General features: G+C 41.5%; 1 protein-coding gene across 7 annotated transcripts in view; it reads right to left on the bottom strand.

The window, feature by feature from the left end:
* Nucleotides 1-481: 481 nt before the first annotated feature.
* The window catches only part of TRIM24 (tripartite motif containing 24), a 172,895-nt gene continuing 157,702 nt past the window's right edge, over nucleotides 482-15,674 (bottom strand). For all 7 annotated transcript variants that reach the window (XM_069003209.1, XM_069003205.1, XM_069003206.1 and 4 more), the window contains 8 exons: nucleotides 13,919-14,054; nucleotides 12,753-12,825; nucleotides 11,283-11,451; nucleotides 10,442-10,740; nucleotides 7,266-7,398; nucleotides 6,159-6,233; nucleotides 4,769-4,918; nucleotides 482-3,701 (listed from right to left, as the gene is read on the bottom strand). In XM_069003209.1, coding sequence (XP_068859310.1) covers nucleotides 3,492-3,701; nucleotides 4,769-4,918; nucleotides 6,159-6,233; nucleotides 7,266-7,398; nucleotides 10,442-10,740; nucleotides 11,283-11,451; nucleotides 12,753-12,825; nucleotides 13,919-14,054 — 1,245 coding nt within the window. In that variant the 3' untranslated portion in view covers nucleotides 482-3,491. The remainder of the gene's footprint in view (nucleotides 3,702-4,768; nucleotides 4,919-6,158; nucleotides 6,234-7,265; nucleotides 7,399-10,441; nucleotides 10,741-11,282; nucleotides 11,452-12,752; nucleotides 12,826-13,918; nucleotides 14,055-15,674) is intronic.

The following is a 15,674-nucleotide window of genomic DNA, read 5'->3' as shown; positions in this document are numbered from 1 at the left end:
CAGGCGCTGGATCGCGGCTGGAAGCGGGCGGGGAGCGGGGACCGCCCGTGCGGGGCCCGGGACCCCCTCAGCCGCCCCCTGGCGGACACGGAGCCGCGGCGCAGCGCCCCCGGTGCGCGCTCCCGGCCCGGCCCCGCAGCCCCCGGTGCGCGCTCCCGGCCCGGCCCCGCAGCCCCCGGTGCGAGGATGCAGAACGGCCCCGCCCCGAGGGCCACCGCACCCCCCGTGGCAGAGCAGCGCCCGCCTCCCCCGTGCCCGCTCCCGCCCGCCGTGCCCCCGCGGAACGAGCGGGATCGCGGCGGGCGGGAGAAGCCGCTCCGAGGCGGGAGCTGGGGCCGAGTCCGGCGCTGCCGCTCCTGCTCCGACTCCGTCCGGCGTGGGACTGCTCATCCGACACCTGCCGGGTGAGACCTGATGCTCTCCCTCCCTTTCTCGGTGGCTCGCACTCCAACGCAAAAAACCTCTGGGTTTAAAAAGCCAGTGAAAACTATTTACTCTTTATTTACAGAGCACAGGAGATTTTGAGTTAGAAAGATCCCCAAGGATCATCAAGTCAAACGATGATAAGTAATTGGCCCATCTGGGGATTGAACTCAGAATCTTGGCATTTTCAGCACCCTGCTCCAAGCACCTGAGCCGATCTCAGGATCATGAGGAAGGTCCTGCCTGGGATGGGAATGACTGCTGCCAGCAAGAGAATTCCTATGCAAATGCAGCTCCTTCTTTTCTGCTCATGCTGCTTCACCCACCAGCCCCTGGAATGGCTCTAGAGCAGAACTGGCTGGCACCTGACACGACAGCACAAAACTCTTAGAAATAATGCTAATTTCCTGCCCTTTCCAGGATTTACCCAACAGCTGTAATGGTATTCATGCAATGTCCTTTTCCAGGGAGAAACGTGCAGGACAAGTCCTGAGGGTTCACTCGGTCCATTGCAAAAGTTGTTCTGGAGTGTCAGGGCTGGTCCTGCCTGCAGAGGGGCGTTTTCTGCAGGTGAGTGTTCACAGCCCAAAACCAGGGCAGGTGCTGAGGCTGGGGCCGCTTTTCTGGCCCAGAGCTGCGCAGAGCCCTTGGTGACGCCTGGTCGCTGCCAGGAACGTTCCTTGGTGTTTCCTCCGTGTGTCCCAGCTGGCCAGGAACGCGGGGCGGGAGGTCCGGAGCCACAGAAAGGGAACTGGCACCTCTTGTCCTTTGTATTTCCAGGGGAGCAGCTGTGCCTGCAGTGTCCTGCCTGTGGCACGCAGAGTACAAAACACACATCCCAGGCACGGGCACTGGGATGCCCGGGCAGTGCTCAGATGGATATGGATAAAGGGCTGCCCACGGCTCCTTGGCCAGGGGCTGCTCTGAACAGGAAACCAGAGATGCTTCACTGTGGACAGACTTCATTGACACCCCAAAAATCCCCCAAGGAACAGCTTGGGCATTACCTGGGAATGTCGGCACTGTGTGTTTGCAGAGGGGCTCAGACAGCAATTCCCAATGCCGACCTCCTGGAACTCTCACACACCCGCCAGGTATGTCCCATGCACCCCGAATCCCTTCCCTTCCAGCCTGAAGATATCATCCATCAGCAGCATTAAAGCCAAGGGAATCTTCCCTCATAGAAATTAAATCCCAAGCAGTAGCCCTCAGAGATGCCTTAAAATAAATTGTTAAGAGTTGGATGAAGTTTTGTTTGGATTGTTTGGAGTTTTTCAGCGTCCGGCTGGAACTACAGAACTGACAGAAAGCTTTCACAGGTGGGTCACAGTGGAGGTGCCCTGAAGGAAGGGACATGCATCCCTTTCCTCAGGGAAAAGAACTTCCAGAGGCCACTCCTGAGGCTCTCAAATGAAATCAGCTTCCGCAGGGAGGGATGTCCTCACCTGGGCACAGGGGCTGCCTCAGCATGAGCCAGGAGTGCGTCAGGCCACTGCCTTCTCCTGCTTTAAAATGACAACAGTGACAACAGCAATAATAATTTAAAAAACCCAGCAAACTGAAGCCCACAAAAAAAAAAAAAAAAAAAAAAGGAAAATAACTGGTTACTTTGGGCAGCCTAATAATCTACCACATGATCAGAGGTTATGTCAAAAGGCCTGCTGCAAACACAACTGAGTATTTTATGGGAGTGTCCACTGTATTTTAGTGTGCAGTGCCACCCTATGACAAAGACAGGCATGATCTCATCAGGTGAGAGGCAAAGCCAGGCCTTTTTCTCACTCCACACGCACGCAGCAGAGAGGCACAAGCAGCACTTGGATCCAGTCTCTTCCATGCTCTATGCACAGCACCACACCAGGGCTACAGAGCCAGTCAGAAGCAGGCTTGGGTACGCTCACTGTCTTCACAAGTCAAACTGCAGAATTCTGGCACAGTCAGAGCTCAGTTAATCCAAATGACTGCTCTCCCAAACACTGAGTTTTCATTTAAGATGACATAAATGAAGACTAAAAAACAATAGCTAGGGCAACCACAGACAAGTACTGCTCTAACTCTGCAGCCTCTGAGGGCAGAAGCAATCCTAATGTTGTCAGAGCTTCTGGAAAGTAGACCAAACAAAATAAAGGTAATTCTTCCTCATTTTCTGGTGATTTTAACAGGAACAGATGGAAGGGCTGAAGAGCCTTCTTTATCTTCAAACTTGTGTACTCCCAGGTGAATGCTGGTTGCATTCTGACAATGACATATTTAGAAATACAGAAAAAGAACAAGGGATTGTGGACAGAAAGGATGCTTTTTCTCCCCTCTTTAAAAATACACAAAAATGACTGGTTTTGCAAACAAACATTTTTCCACTCAAGACTTCCCCATCAACTTCATTAAACAGAGGTACATCACACTTGAGACACCTGATAAACAAAATAGTACAGAAATACCATTGCTTCCTGCTGGTGGTGAAAAAAATGGTGCAAAACAAAGTATTCTGTCCTTTACTTCCTCCATTAGAAACTCTCAAACAAATTCCTCTTCTTCCTTTTTTTTAAAGTTATTTTTAATACCCTCTCCCTTACATTTTAAAATTCCCAATAACTTCTTTGGGGGCAACTACACTTTCATTATACCAATCAGTATTGCAGGACAGTAACATTACACCATCTTTTTTCATGGTTTGTGTTGAATACAGTACAGAGAGATCAAATTATGGCCAGCCACATGCCTTTGGTAAAATTAAAAATCTGGTGAGATCACATTTTCTTCAAACTCAGAAAACCACATGTTGAACCCATGTCATGTTTTGAAGTTCAATTCTATACAAACTTCTTCTTCAAAGCAAAGTTAAACAGCTGTCACCCCACACAAATGGCAATTTCTGAGCTGATCCAGAAAAGAGATGAAAGGTTTGAACTTCAGAGAAGCTCTTCACATACCTTGATCTCCATTAGATTTGTGTTTCAGACAGGGGGTAGAAAGTCTAGTAAATATTCACAAACCTACAAGTCAAAACAGTGAGAACAGTGATAAATATTCTCAGTTTTTAAAAAACTTCCTGTCGTAACACATGGGGCTCATTTAAGCAACTGACGGTCTTCTCCTTTGAGGCGTTTTTTCCGGGGCTGTACAAAGTCATCATCGGAGTCATCAGTAAGTTCTGGATTCTCTTTTTCACTCTGGCTGCTTGGCTGTACAGGGAACTTTCTCTCAGGATAAAGGTTCCTTAGAAGATCTTCAAAGTAGGCTTCGAGTTTCATGCCGGCATCAGCCACTTCTGAGTCAGGCTGTTGGGTGAATTAACATCATCAGTGCATCATGAAATAGCTTTGTACTCAGGTCACACGAGGACTTTTAGGTACAAACGACAAAAAAACATCAATCAGCAGCAAGAATGGCTACAGAACACAGGGTCCCAAAGAGCACAAGTCTGCAAAACACAGAGTGAGGGCAGATCTTTCAGCCAACACCCCCCAATGATTTTTTTCTCTGACAGGTGACCACAGAAGCCACTCACAAAAGCCACACTACCTGGGTTCTGAAACCTATGTAAAGAGATTCTAAGAACTCTTAAATCCTGACTGGGGTGGGGGCAGGGGGACAGAAGTTGTGTTATGCTGTGAAACACATAGATATGCCCTCAGGGTGTTAGAAACTTCTCTAGCTTACAGATCTTTTTAGTAACAGTGAAAATATTACTCAGTAGACAATGACTGTAATGTGGAAGACTGGGCAGTCCTAAAGTCATCCATACCCACCAGAGCTTTTAGTTTCCTGAAGTGGAGATCACTGTGGTGGGAATAACTCCTAGCTATCAAGGGTGACTGGATGAGAACCCCATGGAGGCCACTTGGAGAAGCCTTTATTCCACTGTAATTCTCTCTCATTTGGTGGTCCGCTCAGAACCTGCATCCCTATTTCACCACGTGTTCCCCTATGTGCAGTGGGGGATAATAATCACTCAACGTGCAACTTGAAATCATAAGGGTGAGTACAGTGCTCCCAGAATGAAAATCCCACTGAATTTAAGATCTGAGGCAAGGAGGAAGAAACCAATTTTTAAATCATAATGCTCACCATTAACCTGCATGATAAAGAACTGTCCTTTTCTTTACCTGCTGTCCTGCCATTCAGCTATGTTTGTTACCATCCTCCTCCCCTCTATGGAAAGATCTCCACTGCAGAGTCCTCTCAGACCACAGCAGTGTTAAATCTGATCGATGTTTTCACTGCAGTCTCATAATCAAAACAAGTTTAATACAATAAATTCTTGTGTTGAAAGTTCTACCCCCACTACAGTTTTCCTCAAAGCAACTAAACCAACAAAACCTGATAAAGTATCTACTTTTCTAACCTCATTAAATTCAGCACAGTTTTGGAAAATCAGTCTGAAATCAGCCACAAAATCTTCTGGCTTTGTGTAGAATGAATTGGTCACTTCAAGTCTCTTCTTGATGGTAGACAAGTCCATAGGCTTTTTGATTATTTTGTAGTAATCAGGGACCTAAGTGGAGAAAAAAAAAGTCCCAAATGCAATCATATTCATAATTTATTGCTTTATAAACCTTTAGATTTGAGGGTGTGGGCAAGGTTTAGTTTCATCTTCAAAGTACAACTCAAAGATACAAGAATTGCACTTTTAACATACAGGCAGACAGCTTCTGGAATAACACTGATGTATGACAATTTGTTGGCTAAAATATACTCTTTCCAATGCCTATTTTAAAATCAAAGAGAAACACATAAAACCTCCACCTCCACTGACTACATATAATAGAGCCAATGACTTGGTTTGGATGTCATTTTCAGATGTAGTCAAATAAGTTATCTATTAAGTTTCATTCTCAAGACCACCATATGAAGTAAGTCCTTGAAATGGTGGCAATTTTCAGTGATATCAGTGGTTTTGATACTCAAACTGTGGCTGTAGGATTAACTTTTTTTTTTTCTTTAGAAAGAATAAGAAACTAGTAAATAAGCTATGAAATCCAGTGGTAATATATTGATACTTTTTCCTACTTTTTCCTAGCTAGATTCACATTTTAATGTTTTAATACCTGAATTTAGTAACACATGACCATGATATGATTAATCAATGAATCTCTTGTGCCATTTCTTATTATTAAACTCTGTGATACGTTCTTCAGAATTCTTATTCAAATGGAATAAAGACTGCATAGGAACATACTACTTTTTGATTAGCTCTTTCCCCATTGACTTTTCCTTCCCCACTGACTTGTTTGAAGAACATCTTTCCATCTGATCATGGTGGTAGCTCTGTGTATCCTTGGACTTCTAATGCACCCAGGTACTGTTTAACATTTTAAACAAACAAATTTCAAGCTAACAATAAGAAATTCGATTTCATGTTAGTACTACGGAGAACCCTGATTCTCAAAATCAGGTAATGTTTAAAACCCCCAAATATATGCCAATTCACCTTCTCAGTGATATCACTCAGGATATGAAATTAGCAGTGTTAGAACGTAACTTTCTGTAACTATTTCTGAAGTATTAAGTAAAATCAGCTATTGGGGAATTTTACTTGTAAATCCCCTGCCAACTGTAAATCCCCAGTGCTTCAACTTTTCACTTCCCCCCCTTCACAGAGTTTTAATAAAACTGAACATGTTTAATGTATTCAATATCTGTGGAGTTTGACTTCTGATAATGGAGTTTGGAATGCCATTAGAAACATGGCAAATATGCTGCTAACATAAAATGGGAAGAAGTGAGGTACATACTGTGGGAGGAACTGGATCTTGAAAGGCAGGACTCATTTCATGGCAGTAGAGGTACAGCAGCAGTCTTTCACACTTCTGTGTCAAGACAAATAGATACCCAAGTAATTCAGGAATCCTACATGGTTTATTCTAAAATCACAAACTACAGAAAATATGGAACAGATGCTTAGTATTCCCCCTTTTTTCTTTGTGTATACAAATATATTAAACTGGATCTTGAGCCTTGAGAGAGATTCTAAAAATACTTTTGTGTGATTTTATGCTTGCTGATTCCTTATCAGAATCTTTACAGGACTTACAACTTACATTTAATGCAAAATATCAATAGAGCACATGTAAATAATGGTGTCACAGAGTCTGTCCTCCACACACACACAATGCTCTTGATGGGCAATGTGATTTATCCTAACATAAGAACACCAGGTGGGAATTGCAGGAGGAACTGTCTGGATGCTTGCATAATTAATGCATTCCAGAGATGGGGGAATGGTGACTGTGATTGACCTTGGTACACATGGGCCTGCAAAAGGGTACAAAATGCTCCTGGAGACTGGGCCAACTGGGCAAACTGATCTCCAGAGCTTGCAGGGCAGCTTCCAGGTGGATCCCACCCCAGCAGGGACACCTGCAAGGGTACATCCAGCCCGAAGATGGGAACACTCCGTTTTGGACAGGGGAGTAACAGGGCTAAGATCCAGCCACATGTGGAGATAAAATCCTCAAGTAGCTCCGTGGGTGCTTTGCTGCTTTGCAATTGTGCTTTCTGCAAACCTGCACGTTTCCAGCTGTACCTGCTTATGTTACAGCCCTTTAGACCTGCTGGTATTATACACTGCATTGGCAATATTTAGGTACTGTACTAGCAATAAATCTCATCATAATCACCCACATTATCAGTGCTGTACATCGTGAACCTGAGAGTCTTCTACCTAGTACTCTGCCATAAATGGCTCTACATGTAGACTAAGAGCCCACATAAAATACTAATTTTGGTGTATTTACACAAGTTCTCAACTGAAACCAGGTAAAACACTGATGAAAGTTTCTAATACTCAAAGCTAAAAATTGCTTCAGCTTAAAAGTTTTAAATAGCAATTTTATCCTTACCCTACGGTCTATGGGTGCCAAACCCACGGTGTCTTCCAATTTTCTTTTTTCAGAGCCGTGAGCAGGTTTATCACAGTCATACTCAACTTCTGGCTTGGACAAATCCCGACAGAATGTACAAATCCACTCTCCACTAAAGACAAACAGACTTAGTGTGAGGGAGCACACCTTTGACAGAAGGCTTTCCACATATTTCTGGGTAAGTCCCTCATCTGTGGGGTGGGTTTTCTCTGCATCTCTGTTGTTTTGTTGGTGGTGATTTTTAAAACACTACAAAAGGCTGAGACAGCTGGCCAAAATGCTTTACTACAGCTTTGTTTCCTTTTAGTGGCACTGGTGTCATTAATGGTGTCCTAACAGAAAGATAGACAGATGATTTCTACCTTGTCAGTACTGAAATTTTTCACTTGAGCTCACAGGATTTAAGGAAAGCACTTTTAAGAGCCCTGTACAACCATAACTACAGAGAGACTGAAGGAATCATATGGGCTGAACAGAAGGAAAAGTGTTAGTATTATATGGTGAGAACTACATATTCTCTACAAGCTTGATCTACAGCACACTACTAATCTACAGAGATTACCAGAGACAAGAGTTTTTGTAAAACTGAAAATATTTCACTCCCTAAAACTTTCAGATGTTCATGATTCTACCAGTTTATATAAGACAACCCTGGAGATTTAGAGGTCAGCATAAGACTATGACATAATTAGTTCTGCAAGCTATGTCCACTGATTGTCAAACACAATTTATGAACCTCACAGTTTTGAAAAAACTATGAAGAGTCTATGTTTTTAATAGAGTTCTCCACAAAAGAAGAAACTTGTATGCTTGCAGACAACCACCAGAGGGCTGAATAGTCAGTCACACAGAAGACAGAATCCAGCAATAACCAGTTACGAGATCCAACTGCATTTATTTGCTCAGAGGTACATTATAATAACAGTGTCTTCAAAAATGGGAAATGGTTTCTGCAGCACCCTTTATTGCATTTCAGTAATAAGGCAGAAGACTTCAAAAATTTAAAAATAAAATCTTACTGTTTCCTATTCAGAGCGATCCAAAGATTTTCACCATCTGCCAGTTTTAGCATACAGGGGTGAATGATGGGCATTTTGCTTCAAGAAGTTTTACTTTCTACTGTCTTAACTTCACAGAGTGATTTATGACAATGTCACCTCTGTGCCTGGATGAGCCTTACAGAAATGATGTGTCAGACATGCAAAAATTGATACAGGCCATGACCTAAAGATCTTATGATACAAGAAAACAAACAAATTAAAGATAAAGGAATGATGTATTACAATATCCAAGAATCAGGAAGAATGTGGTAGGCTGGAGTGAAGGAAAAAAGATGCAGAGGCCTTACGAATCTATATGGGAATATTGTTTTAAACTGAAAGAGAGTAGGCTCAGACTAGGGTAGACTCAGACTAGATACAAGGAAAAAGTTTTTTACTGTGAGGGTTGTGAAACATTGGCACAGGTTGCCCGGAGAGGGAGTAGAGGCCCCAGCCCTGGAAATTCAAGGCCCGGGTGGATGGGGCTCCAAGCAGCCTGATCCAGTTGAAGATGTCCCTGAGCATTGCAGGGTGGTTCAAACTAGAGGGCTTTGAAGGTCCCTTCCAACCCAAACCATCCTGTGAGTGTATGAACCTATGACATTGCTCTATCCATCTGAAACAGGAACAAAAAGCAATCATGAAAGCAGCAGACTGACACCACTGACATAATAATAATGAAATTATTTTGTATGTTTGAACAAACTAATGCTAAGAGACTAAATGTTTGGCAGACTTACAGCTGGGGGAAAAAAAAAAAGCAAGCAACCCCACAAAGATGAGAACAAAACCCTGATACATCTGAAGTCAGGAGGAAACTTCAGCTAACTGTGCTCTGGAGCCCAGGAACACAGTGCACTTGTAGTAGTATGCACCTTTATGGATCTGAACACCTGCCATCAAGCTGGTTTGGTTCTCTTGCCCTCAGACATCATTACCTCAGATCATCCACTGAATGATCCAGTAAAAATGAGACATTTTAAAGACTTGTTCTTGAATATTTAATTTTAATAGAAACCAAGTCTTGTAATACATAGTTATCTACCTGCTTCAAGGTTACATTTTGTTTCCTTGCCAGAAAGAATATTTACTAATTTAAGTGCTTACTGTAACCTTACTGAGTTTTCCTTATGGCACAAAGCTGTAACATAGCATTATTTTAATAAGAAAACCCTGGAATTTGAAGTTTCAAAAACTAAGAGAAACATTTTTATGTGCCATTTCAAATGACATTTAAAAGAAAGATATAGTTCCAGAAGTACGCCTGTTCAGAGTAGCACAGAGATGATCAATGGGCTAATCTAAGTTGCTATCCAAATGTTTTGCACCATTTTAAACTATGCTGATATTTAATCAGAAAACCTAATATTTATAAAAGCATTAACCAATGAGCATGTTATGACCAATGTTTTTATCCTTTAATACAAACAAGCTTATTGCATGATGTTTCCAAGCTGGGGCATTGCAAAATGACATTTATTTTAATCAAAGACACTAATTCCAGAAGCAAAGGCTGGTAATGCTTATAACAATAACCTATTTAGGACTCTATTTTGAAAGTCAAGAAACTGAGCAATGGTTTTGTAACAGCCAATCAAGAAAGCTTAATGCTTGTTTCAACACTGACTGAGATGTTATAAAAGATGTCAGTCACTCCACATCCCATGCTTGGAGTGTAGCCATGTTTAGCACTGAAGTAATATATTTAATACTATATATTACTTCAGATTTTTCTTGTAGACATTAATTTTTCTTCTTCTTTTTTTTTTTAATAATTATTATTAAGAAGTATAAATATTTTCAGTCACCCTTAAAACATTTTATGACAGATTGGTAATTCTGTGCCCCAGTTTTAATAATAGATGCCCTAGATGTGATCTTGCTTAATTGTCAAATAAGTGAAGTTTTACTACAGATTTTGTAGAAAAAAATACAATCAAGCTGAAGTTTCATGAAAATTCAGATTTTCTCCAAATAGTGAAACTTCTGGATACAAGACTTTAAAGAAGACACTGCTCTTTTCTCTGAGACTGAAACTTCTTATCCTGGGTTTCACAATACAAGTCTAATGTCTTTTGCTGCAATTTTAGATGGAATTGAAGGGGTCATAATTACCTTGGAAAGTTCATCAATGTAGGGACATGACAAGAAAGATGGAATACTTTGGGACACTTCTCACAGCAAAGGAGCTTCCCTCCATTCTGACACACAGCACACCAATCTTCATTGGGATCATCCTCTTTTCTGCCCTCCCCAGTGTGGGAGGATCCCATCCATCCTGTTTTCCCAGTGAATGTGTTCTCCTGCAGTACCCCTGGCTGGTCATCTGTGCTGTCTGGTGCATCTGTTCTTAGCACAGCTTCATCAGAAGTGGAATTGTGATTGGTATCCAGCAGCAATGAAGTCAGTATGGACTGCAGGAAGAAGCAAAGGAAGCCAGGTTACAATATTTATGTGAATTTACATGACCTTAACAATGTGCAAACTGACCTGAGTAAGAGATTTACGTGCAAGCAGCCATACAACTTGCAATGTGCATGCAGAAATTACTACCACACTATAACACAAGCAAGTGAACACAAGAAATTAGCTACAAAAGGCTATTTACTGCTCCCCTAATAAAAAACTCATCTCTGATGGCCCAAAAATCTAGCAACCTTGCTTCTGGATATTCCCACACAATGACTGGAAACACTTCCCAGCAGCACCTGAAAATTTCATCTCTGCAAGTTATTTCTGGACTTCCCAAGTTTTCAATGCATAAAAGCAGTCTGATCACACCAGTTAATTTAACTGGCAGTAGGGCTAATTTGATTTTGAATCTCACCTCTTCCTTTTAGCTTTTTAGTTTTCTCCTGAAACAGTTCCCAACACAATATGAGTAAGTTATTTTACTCCCCATAAATACAAACTACCCTCCAAAGAGAAAGGAGATCTTTCTAGCTGTAAATATTACATTCCGAGGCCGGGATTCCTCCTCCGTCTCTTGCTTCACCACAACAATTGGGAAATCAAAGTTCTCGTTTGGTGCACTTGACTCCTGTTTAATTCGGATCGGCTCCAACATAACAACCGGGACTTTGTGTGTAGAGTCAGCTCCTGGTGGCCTGCTGGAGGAGCCAGAACTGTAAATGACAGCAAGAGGCAGGAAAAAAGGGAAATTAGGAGTCAGAACTGGACACCTCCTGTACACTGACGCTTTCCAAGACCTCAGGATGGTAATCTACTTTGAATCCAGAGCACCGCAGTATGCCCTTTATGGAATACAACATCCAAGCTTATTTCCTTTGATGTATACTGAAAAAGCATTACCAAAAGGGAGAATTTTAATGGTGCAGCTCCAAAACTAGAGAATTACTCATGGTCTGACCCATTAGTGCAAGATTTGCAAATAATCTCCGTTTCTTTCAGATCACACACAAAAAAGCACCTCCACTGAGCACTATAAACCACACAATCGAGTAAGGCAGATAAAACACATTTACATTATCTTGGAAAACTTTCTTAGAGCCTTGCAGCTCTACCAAAACTCGGACCCTACTTTTAGAACCAGATCTTTTTTTTTTCATGTGTTTAGTCCTAATAGGATGAGAATGGACAATCAAAAATACCTGCTTACTTTTTAAAATAAAACTGAATAATTCAAATCTAACAAAATGAATTCAAGCAGCAGCATAATGAAACACGTTTTTTAAATGCAAGTAGACTCTTCAAACAACCATTTAAACTGTTCATTTAAACTGTTCATAAGAGTCCTTCACACAATTTACCATGTAAATGGAATAGAGCAAAAGGTATTCTAGATTAAAAAGCACCTGCATTTCCAACTCAAGTAAGATGAATGCCATCTGATTTTTCTCCGCATGAAAAATTATTCTCATGTCAGATGTATGCTCTAATTTATTGCAACACATTAATGGATCTGCACTCTTCAAACAACACTGTGTAAATATATTTGTTCATTAATATTCCATCAGTAAGGGATAAAAACATTCGTGTAGACTCTCAGTAGATATCTAGTGCTCACTTAACTGTACTGCAGCAGAAAATTCTTAATAACCCTCTTCGTAACATCAGTTACTTAAATCTGAAGTAATTTATAGTTCCACAAGGATTTTCAATATGCAGTTTTTTCCTTTAGCTGATTTTTCTGAATTTCAAACCTAATTTGTAAATGGTATTCTTTAAATAACGCAAACCTAGCCATCATTTACAGAGTTAATACATTTTTAGATGTTTTATTAATATATTACAAATTAAATTACTGCTTTCAGAATGCAAAGAGTGCTGTAACAACCACCAGGTCTGACCTGTTAACAGAGAAGATGAGACAAATTGACATCTATGTGCATTAAAGAGAGAAGAGACTGAGGCATGTTCTGTGGAGGTGGAAGTTATATTTTCTTCTCTCACATTCTTTCCTTACCTCTCTCTGCTCCCAACACTGGAGGCACTAGGTGAACGAATTGGAGGGTGTACGTTTGTCACACTGATTCCTCCTAGGACAGAAAGATCAGATTAGAACAGAACACAGGTCTGTGCCAAGTCTGAGATACAAGTCTTGGAGAAGTACATATGTTTTGGGGAAAATTTCTCCTGCAGTGAGAAATACCTCATTTAATACATTTTCATGAGAGGATGAGAAGCATGAGATAACAGAGGGAAAGAGAGGACTAAGAAAGGGCTCACTACATGTAAGCAGGCTGATGGGTCAGTACCTTTGCCCGGCTGACCCCTCCACCTGATCACTGCAGGTTGTTTTGTCTTATTAAATTCAAGCAGATCTCTCAGGAGAACTGCCACAAAACTTCGAGCTGGTGAGCAGGAAGAAATCTGAGGGACAGATAAGAGAGAGGACCAAAGGTCTGGGGACCAGAGAGCCGAAAGCCTTGTGAAGGACCTTGCTGAGCAGCAGCCCTGAGAAGCCTGGGAGGGCTGTCTGTGCTGCCTGTGAATGCACGGCTGTCTCTGCTATCCCGCCTCAGTGTGGGACCACCACGCAAGGGCATCAGCTTGAATGCTGCATGAGTGCTCCCCGGGAATTCCCACTCACACAGCCTTCCCACAGCTCACATCAGATAATGGGAGCAAGGAACAGCTGCTGAGGGCCACCAGCATGGTGACAGGAATCCCCTGGGTCCTCCAGGTCCACCACATTCAGCCACCCATCACAGTAACTTCTCAGGTCATCCTGTGTCAGTGCTGCACTATCCTTCCCAAGGCACCATTTCTAGTCTGCTGTTACATCCTCTCTTACTTTCTCAAATACTTGTCTCTTACCACAGCTGCTACATTTTAATCTGGTGCACACCTGAAAGTGTCACTTTTCTATGGATTTCTACCCAATTTGCTAAAATCTACTGGGTTTCTTTCCCTCCCTGTTCTTAAGATCCGGATGCTTAACTTTTGATCACAACACTAAACTACTGTCTCAACTCTACCTCCTACTATGGTTTCTAAAACTTTGCCTTCATTTTCTTATTTCTCATCTTTAATGTAAAACAGAATTAATTCTTATGGCAGTGTTAACATTGCCACATTAGATTTTTCAATTGCATCACTTAAATAGAAAATTGCACCACATTCAATTACCTGAGAGGCCTGGTGATGGTACTGAGGAATTTGGTGACTGCACAGTCCTGTTTGAAGGGGGTTTTGGCTGATTCTGCTCTACAGTGTCATCCTTCCTTACAGCAGTATCCAGTGTGATATTTCCTGAACAATCAATCTAAAATGTGGAGAAGCAAAGGGAAGCAGTTAGTGTTGGGAGGGGAATAAAATCCTCCAAAACAACAAAACCAAAACAAAACTAAAAAGCCTCTGCCATAATGTTATTTTGAAAGCGAAGACCAAAATGCATTTCACCTAAGTTTAGCCATCCAAAAGTGAGATGGTTACTTTAAAACACATCATCTTGCTTTCCCTAAAAAGAAAACGAAATAGCCAAATCCAGACAGTGCTTCATTTTAAGAGCAGATGATTCTGTAAGTGCCAATTTTTCTCCAGAGGCTACAGAGAAGGCTTAAATCAAACAGGGAGCTTTCACACACCGAAGTAAAGGCTGAAGTTTATCTCCACACCTTCTTTGGACATGCTCACATTAAATACTCTAAAAAAGATAATACGCTGTACACAAACTACCCCTTAATCCACTGGTGTTTAACAGGACTGGAAGAAACTCAAAGGACACTCAATCCCATCTGTCCTACATACCTTCTGGAGAGGATCCATGCATATTGGCTCAAAATGGAAACAGCAAACCAACACTTGTTCTTTCCACCATGGCTCAGGCCAGATAACTGAGCTTTATTCTAGGGGCTCCCAATGTAGCATTCTAACTTTCTGTAAAAACTACACGTTCCAGTTTGATAAGGAGGAATGACTTTCTGAAGTGTTTGGTTTCTTCCAGTATATAAGATAATGTTTGACAAGAAAACACCTCACCTTGGTATCAGTTCTCTTAGTGGACACCTCATAAATCCACTGGTATCAGACACACTGACCACTGTAATTTCTACTCATGAGCCAGATGTATCCAAAGTGGATGCAGCAGCTTTGGCAAGGTCAGCATATTTACAGTGATTTGGGCCATGTATCTTAATAGCATAAACTCAATCATACACAAGTAGAAGAGTTCGTAATACTGTGTGCAAAAATAAATATGCTAGAATGTCTCACAGACTCAGTAGTTTTATGACCATGTTGTGTGGACTCTTTAAGTCTGACAGATACTGGGATTGTGTAGTCTAAGTACTCCATTTTAATAAAGAGAACACACAGTACATTGCTAAAAACAAAGCATATATGGGAGATACAAGAATTAACAGCAAGCTGTGACCAGAAAACCATGACACTTCAGATTTCTACAAACCTTAGACCACAAAAAACAGGTTAGGCAGTAATGAGAAAAAATAAAGTCACCTGACTAAAACTCAACAACTCCAACATGGACCTCTGGCAAACATGTACCATTCAGAAGAAACTATAAAAGTGAAGCTTAGAAGTTTAAGAAAAGATGATTTTACTATGCTCTATCATCAGCTCACAGGCATGTTAGAGCAGATATAAAGAAAAGAAGCACCAAAAGGAAAAGCTATAAGGAATATATCCAGTATGCTGACCATTAATACCTACCCAAGACAGCTCTTTTAGTAAGTTAAAAATATATTTTTAAAATGTTAAAAATCTACCAGAAATGCCATCAGCAAAACACTGCTATCTATGGACACTGGTAAATGAAAGGTAAGCGAAGACATTTTTGTTAGGATCATTATGAGGGCTGGGGAAAAACAGCAGCATCCATATAAACAAGTCCAATTACAATTACAACCTGTAATGTTGTTTTTCG

The sequence above is a fragment of the Aphelocoma coerulescens genome, chromosome 1A (assembly GCF_041296385.1).
Source record: "Aphelocoma coerulescens isolate FSJ_1873_10779 chromosome 1A, UR_Acoe_1.0, whole genome shotgun sequence".
Classification (NCBI taxonomy): Eukaryota; Metazoa; Chordata; class Aves; order Passeriformes; family Corvidae; genus Aphelocoma; species Aphelocoma coerulescens.
This window is presented reverse-complemented; position numbering and strand designations above follow the sequence as displayed.